The sequence below is a fragment of the Sitophilus oryzae genome, unplaced genomic scaffold (assembly GCF_002938485.1).
Source record: "Sitophilus oryzae breed Bouriz unplaced genomic scaffold, Soryzae_2.0 scaffold_2014_pilon_pilon, whole genome shotgun sequence".
NCBI classification, from domain to species: domain Eukaryota; kingdom Metazoa; phylum Arthropoda; class Insecta; order Coleoptera; family Curculionidae; genus Sitophilus; species Sitophilus oryzae.
Window position 1 is genome coordinate 330,518 of NW_022146741.1, and position 15,777 is coordinate 346,294.

The 15,777-nt window shown below is 31.0% G+C and overlaps 2 protein-coding genes across 5 annotated transcripts in view; one reads left to right on the forward strand and one right to left on the reverse strand.

The window, feature by feature from the left end:
* Nucleotides 1-374: 374 nt before the first annotated feature.
* Nucleotides 375-15,777, forward strand: part of LOC115884078 — a 97,024-nt gene continuing 81,621 nt past the window's right edge. The window contains exon 1 of one of the 3 annotated variants that reach the window (XM_030902540.1): nucleotides 375-605. In XM_030902540.1, the coding sequence (XP_030758400.1) occupies nucleotides 407-605 (199 nt within the window). In that variant the 5' untranslated portion in view covers nucleotides 375-406. Of the gene's footprint in view, nucleotides 606-3,320; nucleotides 3,450-3,888; nucleotides 4,043-15,777 lie in introns of those variants that run through there. The other 2 variants (XM_030902555.1, XM_030902546.1) reach the window with 2 other exon arrangements.
* Nucleotides 7,766-11,740, reverse strand: LOC115884077. Of its 2 annotated transcripts, XM_030902539.1 has the most exons (6): nucleotides 11,322-11,740; nucleotides 11,079-11,265; nucleotides 10,954-11,025; nucleotides 10,784-10,849; nucleotides 9,069-10,223; nucleotides 7,766-8,972 (listed from the first exon to the last, which is right to left on the reverse strand). In XM_030902539.1, exons 5-6 carry the CDS (start codon nucleotides 9,988-9,990, stop codon nucleotides 7,870-7,872), a joined length of 2,025 nt encoding a protein of 674 aa, XP_030758399.1. In that variant the 5' UTR covers nucleotides 9,991-10,223; nucleotides 10,784-10,849; nucleotides 10,954-11,025; nucleotides 11,079-11,265; nucleotides 11,322-11,740; the 3' UTR covers nucleotides 7,766-7,869. The 2 variants fall into 2 exon arrangements, with proteins under 2 accessions (XP_030758399.1, XP_030758398.1); XM_030902538.1 differs by having other exon boundaries at nucleotides 11,079-11,740.

Consider the following 15,777-nt stretch of genomic DNA (forward strand, 5'->3'; position numbering starts at 1 on the left):
TCTAAAGCAAACTCAGCCAGTGTCCTGTAAGCAGGTGGTCTGTTCAAGAGAGAATACATGGCTGTGATAATATTGTGTTGTTTTAATTCACCGGTAAATTGTGTTTACTGTAATTTTCTGAATGTCTTCTGTCGAAATCTTCTCTGACTCGTCGAACAGACTTTACATAAATCTGCAAAAATTTTAATTAGGATACATAAATTAATTGGCACGAGATAATGCGTAGATAAGAGCCTAACGCCCTCGAATAGTTTTAATCGGACAATCTTTCTGTACACAAAACTAAGATGATACGGATTTGTCGTATTGTGTTTTCGAAAATTTTATCTAATCTGATGTTAAATATAAAACTCCTGACTCTTGTTGCCTGCGACTTCGCACGACAGAATCGAATAAAAAGTCGTTAATGGCACACTTCCAAGATCCGACTTCCGGTTACGATAACTTCGGGCCATTTTTCTTTGACAGAATCATGTTCAGTCAAAGAGACGAACTCGGCTTTATCATTCTGGTGATGTTACTAATTATTCTGACGGTGATAATACGCGGCTTCCTGAAACATAGCAAACTTCAAAGGAAAAGACTACAGGAAGAACGAGAAGCAGGTAAGTAAATATGCAACTTATTGTAAATTAAATAAAATATGTTGTTGTACTAGCATTGTCTTTATTGAAATTTTACACGGCCTTTCGAACTTTCGACTATAAGCACTAGCCGTTATCAAGTAAAAACTAAATTAACATCGCTACATCTACTATTTAAGTACTAGTCGGAGGCATGGAACCATATTAAATGTTATAGCGCATGACCGAATATAGTGTCAATTTCAATGGACTTTATCTCAATGTTTTGCTGAATAAACTAACTCACCGACACGAAAAACGGGCACCTTAAAATTTTGATGTATTTTAATGGTACGTATACATTGGCGCGCTTTGTTCGTTGTTCAATTGGGACCGCCGGTGAAGACACCGCGCGCATTTATCAGTGCCTCAAATTTTCGACTTAAAACCATATCTGCTAGAGTAACTGCCCAACAGACATTCATAATGTTACGTTTTTCGTCGGTTCCGTGTGGATAGAAAGTCCAATTTATTTAAACACAATTTATTTTACACTAAGTAACAAAACAATAACGATGAAACTACTTAAAGAACTATTTATAACTATTTTTTGAATTTATCGCGGCTACTGTACCCGTCTATTTGTTTCTGTCCTCCTCAGGCCTAAGGCGTCGACTTATATACCCAGAGCTTAACAATTCTCGAATAATCCATAGATCATTAGGTGCATAGAGAAGGTTTAGAATGTTCTCGTATGTATTCCTCCATTCCAGTGGAACTCGATTGTTCTCGAACGTTCGAATGAATCATTACGGTGTCTATTCTTTAATGCGATATTAAGGTCATATGGGGGCGAGACATATTAGTTAGATTAGGCCGAGTCCACACAATTCCGCAACAATAATATGATTTAATTAACTATTAAATAAACAGTGACATTACATAAATCATAAACACTATTTTATAGGATTTTATAGGTCTGTTGACAAGGACCAAAAAACGGCATGGTTTTAATGTAAAAAATACGAAAAATGTTAGCGTCTTTTTCAAAAGCGAATATCTCCAAAAAAAATTAAGCTTTTGAGATGAATAAAAAAACCTATCGAAAAAAAATATACCTAGATGATAAAATTATTTTTAAATTCCTTGCTTTGTCAACGTACTCCACAGGGTGTTTCAAACTTTCATAAAAATATCAACATTTTGTTTTTCCTCGTATAATTGACAGATGGAGAGTTTCATTTTTAATTTAGACAGAGATACTAAAAAGTCAAATAAGTTAGCACAATATATAAAATTTTAAACTATATGAAAATTATATGTGTCCGCTTTTCGTGCCGCGCCGGTGACTGTATAAAACGTTTTTTAATTATTTTTCTTGAATTATGTCTCAAAGTAGTTCTGCTAACAGCTAACTAAGGCAACTACTTTAAGACATAATTCAGAGTAGATACTCTATCATCTGCCGATTGCTCCATGCATGTTCGTGATACAAAATTATTTGGTTCATTTTGTTGAAACATTTTTCTGGCGTTCTTGGACCCAAATTGCTAACGGTAGAAGCAAATATAACAGCGCCAAAGCTTTCATTGATGTTGGTGATGCGTCACATCACCTCACACTATTTCACACTAATCACTCTATTGTAATTTGTAATACGTTTTTATTTAAAAAAAAGTCATTGAGATCTCCTATAATAAAAATCAAAATTCTCAGTAAATTTATTCAAATAATTAAATTCAATTTGGTTTTTAAACAGATCTAGTTCGCGGTATAAAATAAAAAATATCGTGGCGCGTCGCGATGACCGATTCTGAGTACGACTGTAAAATAGAAATAATTTTGCAATCGTCCTTGTCCAGTTCTATGGTGTATTCAGAAAAATTAAAAACTATTGAAGAAGGGTATCCACAGCATATTTTGAATACTAATACTAAATTGAAGTCATTTTAGTGAAAATGTTCATTAAGTTCAAACTTAACATCTAAAACATTTTCAGTCTTAAACAGTAACGTACATCTTAAGTAATATCGTACAGACTATGTTTAGTGGTTAGATTGTTAAGAACATTCATGTCGATTTAATATTTAAAATATGATTTAGATCTTAGGTTTCATTACATTACGCCTTGTAATAGTATTTAACCACTATAATAATTATTAAATTGTACAATGCTATTTACCATCAGAATTCATCATGAATAAATATAGCCATTAGTTTTAAGTAATATACAACTGTGTTTTCTTTCTCTGTACATGCCTGGCGCCCAATATCTATTTTTTTTATTTATTGTTATTAATTAGTTTTCTTTCCAGTGAAATACCTTATCCACGACTGCTCTCCGATGAAAAGCTGCCGTTTGCAGTGGTAATGTTTATAAAAAACGCTACAAAACAATTATTATTTAAACAAAACTTGATAGAAAGATAATGACAGGAATTTTAGATATAATCAACTAACCAACTAAAAGACACAGCCAGAATAACAATTTTGCTCGAAGCGAAATTACTAACTTGATTACTAGCTCTAAAATATATAAAAATAAGTCTTCTAATGTATATTATGTATAATACCCCAATAAATTAAGTATAAATTAAATATTAAATGGCATTATTAAATTAAGATACTTAAATTATTTATCTCTGATAACCAAAATATTTTCTACTCTTGAACACTCTCAATTGATTATTTTTTTAGTACAGTATATCTTTTATCAAACATTACTCTTGTTATTTCATTATAAAATCCATATTAATACTTAAAATCAAGAATAAGAAATTTACGTAATAAAAATGGTATATGTATTCATTATTATTCTGGCAATATCAATTCTACTTTATAAAAGTGTTAGATGGTGTTGCAAAAATATTGAAGATGACGACGAAAGTAAGTAAGATTCTTATTTTTTTCCTGTTATTGGCATGTCACAGTTATATATATTGTCGTAATCTTTTTTGTTATACATGTGGGATTATAAAGATATCAATCATACCTATATTAAAGTGCTTTTCAATAGCACGCTACTAAGACAAATTGTTTGGAAAATATATGTAAATATTGGAGAATCCAAAGTAAAGAAATACGTCATTTGTGTTAATATTTTTTTCATGGATTTTCTTAGTTTGTCCCGAGTTTTTTAATATTAAGGTATTTCTCATATTTTTTGATGGGTCATCATGATTTTTACTGTAAAATGTAATAACAAAAATACCTAAAAATATCAGCTGTTTCCCTGCACTAAAACTTCATAATCATATCTTATCGCAAATTACGCAGAAACCACAGCCATTTTCGAAAAATTATATAAATTTATCTAATATTTTGAAATAGATGTAGCCGAAAAATGTCGTTGCCTTTACCGTCAATAATTATCGGTAGTGTATTAGCGATCGGTTTTCATATATATTTGATTGTAGTACTGTGGCTAAACAACTGGACACTTAGAAAAAAACAAATTCCAAATAGAGTTATTCCAATTAGTAAGTGTTTATTTTTAGTCTAGTCAAATTGTATTTTTTTGTGGAAAGCTTTGGGGTAGTTCTGATTTATTTTTTTAAGTTGTGTTTTTCGAATGAAACACCCTATATATTAATTGATTTTCGGATTCTGGGAGAAAAATAAATGTGAGTTTTATAAGAGAAGTATATGACTAAAATGTAAGGTTTATGACATATTTAACATTTTCTAAAAATAAAGAACAATTTTTAAATTACAATAAAAGCTACCTAAATTGGAATTTAGCCGGTATAGCCTAATATGTAGTTAAACTAACTATTGCATTTTAAATAAAATTAAAACTTGATCCAAAAAGTTATACAGGGTGAGACAAAATTAATATTGAACATTGGTCACCTTTAAAAGCATGTTACTCGTTTATTTTAAATGGTACACCCAGTATATTATTCCGATATTCAATGGAGAATTCATGTGTCTTCAAAATACTATTAAGGTTGCCTACCCCTCAAACTAAGACTTTCCTAGATATTTTCATTTAGATGATTTGATCTGAGTAGATCTTTATTATTTGATAAAATCTAGGTGGCTGGTGTTATGTTTGACGTTACTTCAACATAGCTGTCTAATTAGTCCAACTATAACAACTAGTTATCACTTTGTGTCAGTTAAGATAAAAAAAATCTCAGAAATTTGCCGAAAATGCAAACTTATCCTACATCAGCGAGAATTGATATGCTTTTATTAATAGAATACTTAAATGCTCCTGATTTTATCTAGTCTGGATTTTTTATGGGGATATGTTAAAGACAGTGTTTACAAAACTCGACCAACTATTGTCGACAACATGAGAGAAATTATTGTAGCTGCTTTTCAAGGTAGAACTCCACATAATGCCTTAGAAAATGAAAAGATCCTTTTGAAAAGACAACAATTTTAGGCAGTTAACAGGAAAGGAAGCATTTTGAGCATTTGATTTCATCTAGCTAATTTTCTAGTTTTAATTCTGTAATAATTAAAATATGTTTTAAACGTGTGTCTTATTATTACCGTTGAGTATTTTACTCTACATTATTTAATTTTTGTTAAATTAACAAAAGGTATATCACAGCCAACTAGATTTTTTCAAATAATAAAGGTCTACTGACGCAAAATCATAAAAATTAAAATATCTAAGAAAATCTTTGTCTGGGGGGTAGACAACCTTAATAACATTTTAAAGATATATAAATTGCCCATTGAACACCGGAATAATATACTGGGTGTTCTATTTAAAATAAAGGAGTAACTTGCTTTTAAAAGTGACTAATGTTCCATATTAATTTTGTCTCACCCTGTATGACTTTTCGGGTCAAATTTCAATTTGGTTTAACACACAATAGTTACTGTAATTAAATATCAGGCTATACAAGGTCAACTAAAATTTAGTTAGCTGTTAACGAGTACGTCACCGCAAATCGCTCCGCCCACTCATTTTATTGACTACTTGCAAATTTGTCGAATTTTTATTGATGAGACGCGTCGTCTAATTTTTTACGAGAAACATCGAGAGAATATCGTTTCCCCTCTCACGGATACCCCGTAGCTATAGAACGGACAGACGTACTGTACGTGTATTTATTATTTTGAAAATATTTGTCGTATTATTTCCAATATACTTTTTATATATATTTTATACAAAAATTAAATCATATAAGGATAAATTCTTTTTTAAAAATGTTTTAAAATACTTCTTTGAAAAATAGCTATGATGAATGGGCAACACATAGAAATCAGTAACCAGGGAAACGTTAAAATATGTTTTGACATTGAAAAGTCAAAATAAATTTTAATAAAATAATTTTATTAATGCACAAAACATCCCCCTTTAGAACTTTTTCTTTAATGGCCATAAGCGGGAGTAAAAGACCAACCGCCCGAACAAACACTAGAGGCGCCACCGGTCATCAAATGGTGTAAAAATTGCGAAAATTTAATCATCTAATTTTGACACAAGGAGTCGCGCTTAACTTTTTTAATTTTAATTGAATATTCATTGTTTTCAAACTATATTATTAGACTTTGTTGTATTTTGTGAATGTATAAATGTTTCCTTAGTATAAAATTGCATTATAGTAATTTAAATTATATTACATACATATTTAAGATCATAGATAAAAGAAAATAATCTTCTATTAAGATAGATATGAAACTTAATAGTAAAATTTTGGGTCAAAGCGCCCCTCCGTGTTCTTAGTGGAGACTACGTTTAACCCAGCGCCTTCGCCTTTTCTGCTGTAAATGTTTTTTATGTTTATATTTGAATTCAAAGGATTTAGTTTTAAAGTTACACTGATATATTAGTATATCAAAGTAACTTTAATAAAACATATAAGAATCTTTTTTTTAATTTTACAGTTTATTAAAAATAAATTTTCACTACAAGGTAGAAACTAAATAACAATATTTTATAAAACTTATAAGTATATCTTCAAAAGACTTATTCTTCTCTTATTTCGTCACTAGAAGAAAATCTACAAACTAAAATAGTTATTTTTGCAAACACTGCTGAGTTCATCCAACGAAGACCAATTTGGCAACGGTATCTATAACTTATCTTACTAATAAAACAAATTTGCCTAACAGCGCTATCAGATGGAGCAGACCGTCCGCGACTTCGAGCAAGTACCATGAGTTTATATGAACAATTTCACATGGGTCGCGTATGCTCCATCCGGATGATTTCTTCCGACGCGCGACGGCTATCTTGAAAAAACACGCGGACGCTCCGCTCCATCTGAAAGCGCTGTAACGGACGAAAAAAATTTAAGAAATATTTTTTTGATTTAAGTATAGCACAAACTTTGATTTAAGTATAGGACTACTAAGTGATAAGTGATGGCCTGCTCACTTCGCTATTCACAGACATTTTGAACGATATATTTCTTTATATCTCTTGTAAAGTTGATGTATATATGTATATATACCATACGATTGAAAAAATCGATGTCAGAGGTTGATTAAAAATTACGATTGTTTTTTTGTTTTAATTAAAAGTTATGTGTTGAATATCATCGATCATCATTCCCAAGGAAACTGCGACAGCGATTTTTCATTGTATGGTATTTTAAGCCAACTTGACACCGCTCTTTTTTTGTTACTGAATTAAATTTTACGTAAAAAACCGACGGTCGTTTTTAAATCCATCTCTGACGCCGTTTTTTATTTAACTTAATAATTATGATCTACAATTAAGATTCCATTTCGCTAGTCCAAAAAAGTAGCAAAAGAAGCGTTCCGCATTTAACGTTTTATGTCAAACTGGCTAGGTATTTTTACACAAATGAAGATGGAAATTAAAGATAAAGGATTATACTATATCCGTATTGTGGATATTTTTAGACAACTTCTTTATTTTTAAGATTTTGATGGTCAAACATCGACAAAATATTCCTTATGTTTGGACTAAATTTTCTCGGTAATAAAGACATAACTTAAAATTCCGTTACAATACGGAAATAGATTGAAGTTTTGTGATTACAGTGTTATATAATTTATATGGGTTTTTAACGAATTGCTCGCTATTTTATGGCAAATACTGAAGCGTTGCAAACCTTAATCAAACATTAATCAAAGCACGTGTGTTTGGAATTTTAGGTGTGGCTTAACACGACAGGATCGGACTAAGTCTTAGGCAGATTTCTGAAATATAATATATATTTTCTTCGCTTTACCCGACCCCTGAGAGCGACCCGAACAGTACAGCGTAATAGACTCTTAATATAAAATTTGCAAAAAAATCACAAGTTGAGAAATGATTTAAAATATGTACAATCTAAAATTGATCTAAACCTACTGGATAAACTCTGACCAATTAAGTATTTCGCATTTTTAAAGAAAAAGATTTGTGTTTTAGAAATTGTTTCCTAGCTAGTATTTTAATAGGGTCACTACTACTAGTACATTGTATTTTACCCTTTAAAATTTTGTTAACTCTCTTTGTCCAAGTATTTAAATGAAAATCAACAATGAAAGAAATAACCATATCTAAAGTGTCATGTTGAGTACAATTTAGCAAGCTGTTAATATTTGTTAATATTATAAATTTTAAAATGCTACCAATATTATTTTTATGACATATCCGTGGGACAGTATTTTCTAAGATATATATACATTTTTTAAATATTTTGCTAAAATTTGTGGTAGGAGCGAGTAAACTATTTATCCGAAAACTTCTACTTCTTATAACGAATTTGTCTTCGCTATTTAAATCTGTTAAGTCGCCAATTAAATCTGCTTTACATTTATCACAACCTTTTACCAGCTTTAAAATTCTTTTCCCAATATATCCCGCTATGTACGTTAAGGTTCCATTTTTAACTAATGAATAATTGATGGTATTAGGAACAGTAATGCCTTCAATAAGATTTTCTAACGGTATGGGATATTGAATATGTTCTCTAATAATTAGCTTTTTTAAATTGTGAAGCATTACTGTTCCATCTTCTTCGCAATTACAATTTTGGCTTAACGAAACAATGGAACCCAACATAATAGTTTTAAATGATGCAACAAATGAGTAGCATGTGGGATAGACATTCCGTGATCCGTGGCTTCTAATTCTTCCGAAGAAATTTTCCAGAGGATCTTGATTAATATTTCTGGAGCATAAAAATTTAAATCCGTCATTTTTTAATTTAGGCCATATGTACAGAAAAGCTTTTAGTGTGTGACACCAATTTTTTATTGACGGAGGCAGAATTCTTTTTCTTTTATCATTGAAAAATTCCATGGAGTTGAAAACTTCAATTGCTTCCTTCCAAAACTCTTCATGTTTTGTGGTATCGGAAACAGCACGTTGCAACTCTTTTCCACTTTTGTTAAATATTGCCCCGCCATTCAGACTGTCAAAGGCCTTGTCCATAAATAATAGGAGCTCCGCTGTTTCCAAACCACTAGGTGGCATATGCTGAGGCCCTATACAAATTAAAAAAATGCTGTACTATTTCTGATATCTCCAATTAGTTTAAAACTGATACAGCTCAATTTATAGAGCCAAAAAAAATTACTCACCTAATCTCGCTAAACCACGCATTAAGGAAGCTACCCGCTGACTGAATACTTGGGCAGCAATACTGACTTTCATCTTCTTTTTATTATGTACATGAATATCAGTTAATTTAGTGCACATTTTATAATCTTCCTCTTTCTCTTCCAGCTCATATAACGTTCGGATGTCTGTCCAAGATGCTGTTTCAATTTTGTTGTTGCGCCATTTGAAACGACAATTATATGTGAAAAGGTTATTTCGAATTCCCTTCAATAAATGAGGCGGGTCATAAAATGGGACAACTTCTTCTCCATCAACAAGAAATCCAAAATAATTGCTTCTCTCAACATCAATATTCTTGGTCTCCTCATATAAGAGGTTGATTGCTTTTATGTTTGCACTACCCTGGTCACATACAGTTCCTATTACTTTCAGCCCTATGGACTTACATTCAGTAATCACCAACTTAATACAATTTGCTAAAACATCAGATTTCATCCCTCCAGCGTTGAAAAAATAGCAAAGCGGTTGTTTCCACTTTTTATGAATGCCTCGTGCCATAAAAACCATCGCTTTATCTGCAAATAAAGGCAATCTTTCGTTTGCACCATTGTCTTGAAATCCTATAAAATAATCTTTTTTCTTTAGATACACTAAAGCTGGTTCTAATGCAACTTCATCAAATATTACAGTGCAGTACCTATCTAAGGAGTTCATTTTTAAAACGTGTTCTTTTAAGCTATCAAATAGCACTTTATTTATTCCACTCTCTAAGGAAACCATTCTGAGTAAACTATTTAAGGTTCTAGGTGTAGGCAAAGCAAAAAAATTACATAACAGTCGATATCCTTTTGGACTATTTTTAAATAAAGTCAAAGCAAACAATTTATCTTCATATGTAAATCTTCTTCCTTTAGGTTTTACATTCTGTTGCTTTAATTGCATTCTAACAAAATTATGTGTGACTTTATTTAGTTTCAAGGCTAAATAACCTGGCGATGATATAAATTTATTAGCTTCATTCAAACGCTTTTTTAAACTAACACCTTTAGTAAATAAGCGTTTAGCGGTTTTTCTTAACTGCCTCACTACTCCATGAAGCTTTCTTGCTTTTGGTGGTAATTCCAGTCTGTTTCTAACTTTCAAAGTTTGAAGAATGTTACTTCTTTTGGATAATTCTAAAACAAAATTTACTATCAAATATTACATATTTTTATAGGGTCCAGGTAGGGGAAAAGCACGATAAGCGCCATTTTACTAATTTTACAGAAGAATTAATCTCTTTTTAAATTCTTTTGAATCGTCTTTGAACGTTCTTTTCGTGTACGGTATATTTTTACTAGGCATATATCATATGATTTAACAGCTTATTGCCTTGCAGAGTTTATACATTTAGTAGGAACCAGTTACCTACAATAATATTGTAAAAGGTTAATATTAAAAAATTGGCGCTTATCATGTTTTTCCCGTGGACCCTTCATATTTTTTAATTTATTTTTTTAAGTCTTAAATTTTATTTAAGGTTTGTTTGTATTAGACTGTTGGCTGTAACAAATCTTTTGTCGAAGGATTGCGGACTACGCTACTATATGTGTATGAGGTCTGTTTCGTTTACCGTAATGTAATAAGCAATAATAAGATATTTAGCTTATTATTGCAACAATCGCTCTAGTAGATCATGCGTTTTTACCTGTTTGACATAGTGAGTAGGTAAAATTTAATAAAATATATAACTTACGTTTTGACGCTGAAGTGGTTCTTATATTTGCGAAAGTCAAATCATCAGATGGTTCAGAACTCGAATCTATAAATAAATACAGATTTATAAAAAACATGACCTTTTTTACAAAATTACATTGACTTATTTTGTAAATGAAAATTGTATAGTATAAATATAAAAAATAATACCTTCTACACCAATTAACCGCTTATCATTTCCTGAGCTAGATGGGATTTCACTTTTTTTCACTGGACTGCAGTCTACAAAAAAATATATATGAACAATAGTACTATGATAAATATAAAAATTTTACCTTCCGTTGTAGGTAATAAATACAATGATGGAAAACTAAATGCTTTTAAATTGGCACCACGTAGACCAATAATTTTGTCACTATCAGGAAAATGAATATGACATACTCTATAGTTCTTTCGAACAAGTGTCTTGTCCAGGAAGAACAGTTTGGAATTGTTAACTTGCTTGAGCCATAGGTTATATAACTAAAAATAAGATTAGTTAAAGCAAATGTAAAACATTACCATATTTATAGAAAAACCTATTAATTAGGTAGCCAGTCGACTCCGTACGTTTCGTACGAAGTACCCGCGTTTCACCTGCCGCCCCTGTTCTCGTACACATGCGGACGGTTAGAGTACCAGTCTCGATAGTTTTTATAAATGGAGCTTCAATGGATCTCAGCTAGAATCCGACTTCCTACATATATGTGGGTACGTAGGTACGCAGAGTTTCATGTAAATGATCGTAAGTCGACTGGCTGTCTAATGAATAGACCGAGATTTATAGATTTTAAAGCAAACGAAAAAAAAATCAAACAACGAATACATACCATATATTTTTTCTTTTATCTAAGATACATACCATATCGTATTTTGGAAACACGTGCATTTTTGCAGTTTTGTTAGTTTCTTTGCAAGATGCAACACAACAAGAAAACACCATGTTTAAAGTTAATAAATAATAAAACTTTTCGAAAAAAAAAATTCTGACTATGATATTTAAAATTTAAATAGATAGGAAATTAAAAAAACAAACCGGTATTTGCAGACTCAGGCTCAAATTGAATAAAAATCAAAGTTTTTCCTGCAAAAATCAGGCTTTTTTCACTAAAAAGGAATTTTTTGATTTATCAGCAATCATTGTCAAGTTGACAATATACAGGGTAATTCTAAGTTTTCTAATTAGTCTAAAAAACTTGTGGTGTGATTCCTCATCTGTTCTTAAAACAATTTTTATATAACCATTGGGTCTAAAGTACTTCCTTTCTGATCTACAGGGTGTTAAAAATTTAAAAAAATCGATTTTTTGCTTAACATAAATGGTACACCACCGCTTTTTTAAAGAAAATATATTTTTTTCTTGACTGGCGATCTCGCTGGCCATCCTTTTTCAACAAAATTGATCTTTTAAGTTTTCCTTCTTCATCAAACGGTTGTCGAGAAAAAAATAAATATACTTATTGAGGGCCCCCCTTTATCCGTTTTCTAATGATTTTTATTTTTTAGATTAATTAGGAAACACCCTGTATATGTATATTATAGATAACCCAGGTAACCAAATAAACTAGTAACCTCTAAAAATTATTTTCCTACCACTAGCGACATACCGTGTTCTTAGTGGGTACTAAATTATTTTATCAAAATTTCACCATATAAGTTTCCAGGCAATGGCTATAAGGCCGTCGACGAGCCGTAGATCCAAAACCGAAAGTTCAAAATTTCTAATTATATTCTGATTATGATATTGCCGCGCCATCTAGTATTCTATTTGTGCAATTTTAGCTCTTTCATTTCGAGTATTTTTCTGTTGCGTAGCTAGATATTCTGTGCTTGTACCCTGCTGGAGTGCTGGAAACATGCTGGAAAGCACTGGAAAGGAGAAGTGTCTAGCCCTATTTTATTTATTAAATATATAAATGACGCGCTGAAAGGAAGATTATATCACACACAAAGGCACATAGGATAGAGGTCACACAAACAGACTGCATTCGGAAACTGAAACAAAAAGAAAATAAAAAATAGAAAGTTGAGCATTATAATTTAATTCTATTAATGTTAAAAAATATCATAATAGTTTCTATTAATTTTTCACTTGGCTTAGACAAAACTGTAAATATTGATAGTGGAGTAGGAAAATTCATTTCAATAAATTTTTGATATAAATCCAAATTAAACAAAAAATTTATAGGACATTCTAAAAAGATCTGATTTAGGTCTTCAACAGAGCCACACTCACAGAATGGATCTTCCTTCACTTTAATTTTATATAAATGGTTTTTTTTTTAAGCAATGGCCTGTACGCATTCTAATTAACGTTGTAATATGTCTTCTATCTATATACTGGAAATTTTTAAACCATTGTTTATCTGGGAAGATTGTTTGTGTATTAAAATACACATGCTTTTTTCCTTTCATACGAGATTTCCAATTTTCCTTATAATTATACAAAATATCAGTTTTAATTGAATTAAAAATATCTATTGAATCCATCTCCATAGATTTCGGAATATTTAAATCTTTTCCAATATTAGCCAACAAATCTGCCTCTGTATTTCCCAAGATATTGGAATGACCTGGAATCCAGGCAATCCTGATGTCAAAACCATTAGAATTTGCTAAAAAAAAAAAAAAAAAAAAAAAAAAAAAAATCAAAATTTCACCATATAAGTTTCCAGGCAATGTTTAAGATTCAAATATTATGACATATATGTCAGTTGCCGTCTAAAATGTCATCTTGATAACAAAAAGTTAGTTATTGTCAAAAGTAGTTAAAATCATGTTAAAATATTAAAATTTACAAGTTATAATTAGATATTGCAGGTCCCTGTGTCCAACGAATGCTGACAAATTTTAGATTTGTAAAAATCTCCCTTTCTTAAATAATCTTTATGTTCTTTAATTCGAACATTTAAGGGTCTAGATATTTCACCAATGTAAAATTTATTGCACTCACATGGTATTTTAACATACAATATAATTAAAAATAACGTTTTAAAATTCCGAATCATTCCGGTGCCTGGAAAAAAAATTATGCGAGGTTAAAGGTCAAAAATCTCGAAAAAAATTGCGTTTTCGCGATTTTCAGCAAAACTGTAAGTTTTATCATAAAATTACCTTAGACAAAAATTATAGACCATAAAATTTTCTATTAAAAACGTATCAATACTTTTTTCCCTCAGAGCCACTATTTCTGAGATATAATGAGTCAAAGAGTTGTAATCGTCATAATATGCACACGTTTCCACGCCACCTATGCGTTTTTTTAACGTGGTTTCCTCAGTAGGCCTATTCCACATGTCTATTGTGATTTTGTTTAATAATTGAAAACTATTGACAGAATCAAAGATATTAGTAAGGATTGAAAATCATAAAAGCGATGGAAATATATATAACCTTCAAATTCTTGTTGTTCTTCATAATCTTCTTCTTCTTCTTGATCTTCGTCTTATTGGATCTTATTGGCTTATTGGCCTGGATGTAACTAAATTGCGTCAATAGTGAAGTATCGCATGTTTCTTCGTTGATATCAAACGAATCCTCTAATATTGGTGATTCAACATTAGAACGTGACCGGCCTTGACAATTTGTACATGCCATTGAACAAAACAGTCCAACCAGTTTTAAAAAGAGTCAAAATCATGTACTATTTTTACACGCAATAACTGGCTGTGATACGACGCGCGACGTCTGCATTTTACAAGAGGGGTAAAACAACAGCCTTTAAAACAAAACTTAACAAGGTTCAATGTGTTGGAGTTTTCAAAAAAGTAATTCAAGTCAACAAGATATTATCACTTACGGTATTCGCTTTCTTCTTTCAATGTATGGAGCTCCGAAAAAAAAAACACCTGCTTAGATAAGTATCGATATGCATGTTTCGTTAAAAACACTCAAACAGGTAAATTAGTCTTCCTTCAACCTCAGTTGCTGCTCATCGACATCTTTTCCCGGTATTTTTTAAGTTTAAGTGTATCTTGGTTATCAGCTAGACCCAAAAGACTGGGGTTGGAAGTTGGTCGACAATACATTAGAACCAATTCAGACTTTACTCCCACCTGTGCCGGAAAAACTGCTAAACACAATTTTTTGCAACTTTAAAAAGGGATGCAGTGCTAAATGTGGTTGTAAAAAAGTTGGACTGTTTTGTTCTCTGGCATGTACAAATTATCAAGGCCTGTCATATTCTAATGTTGAATCACCAATAGTAGAGGATTCGTTTGATACCAACGAAGAAACATGCGATACATCACTATTGACGCAATTTACTTACATCCAGGATGAAGAAAACGAAGAAGACTAAGATCAAGGATAAGAAGAAGATCAGAAGAACAACACGAAAAAGTATTTGAACGTTATGGATCAGACTAGTAAATTTCTATTTTTTTTTTATTTCCAACGCTTTTATAATTTCCAATCCTTACTAATATTTTTATTCTGCAATAGTTTTCAATTAAACAGAATCACAATAGACATGTGGAATAGGCCTACTGGGGAAACCACGTTAAAAAACGCGTTAAGTATTATGACGTATTATGACAATTACAACTCTTTGACTCATTATATCTGAGAAACAGTGGCTCTAAGGAAAAAAAGTATTGATACATTTTTTATAGAGAATTTTATGGTCTATAATTTTCGTCTGAGGTAATTTTATGCTGAAACTTACCGTTTTGCTGAAAATCGCGAATAAAACATTTTTTTTTTCGAGATTTTTGACCTTTGACCTCGCATGTATTTTTTTCCAGGCATCGGTATGATTCGGAATTTTAAAATATTTTTTTTAATTATGTTTTAAACAATTACACGCATTTTCAGCTTGTTGTAAATTTATGTACCTTTGAATGTCTAGATTGACTGGACTAAATTTGGTTTAAACTAGAAACTAAAATATTAAGTATTGAGTCAGCTATATTAATGAACCTTTGAGTCAATTTTTCTGAAATCCTCCCTTCTCTAATCAATGGTTTTAACTTTTCGACATATGTCACCAATTCT

Coding starts and splice junctions, on each gene's coding strand:
- LOC115884077 (XM_030902539.1), bottom strand. CDS start 9,990: ATGCAATTAAAGCAACAGAATGTAAAACCTAAAGGAAGAAGATTTACA. Junction 8,973..9,068: donor GCGTGGTTTAGCGAGATTAG/GTGAGTAATTTT, acceptor TAATTTGTATAG/GGCCTCAGCATATGCCACCT.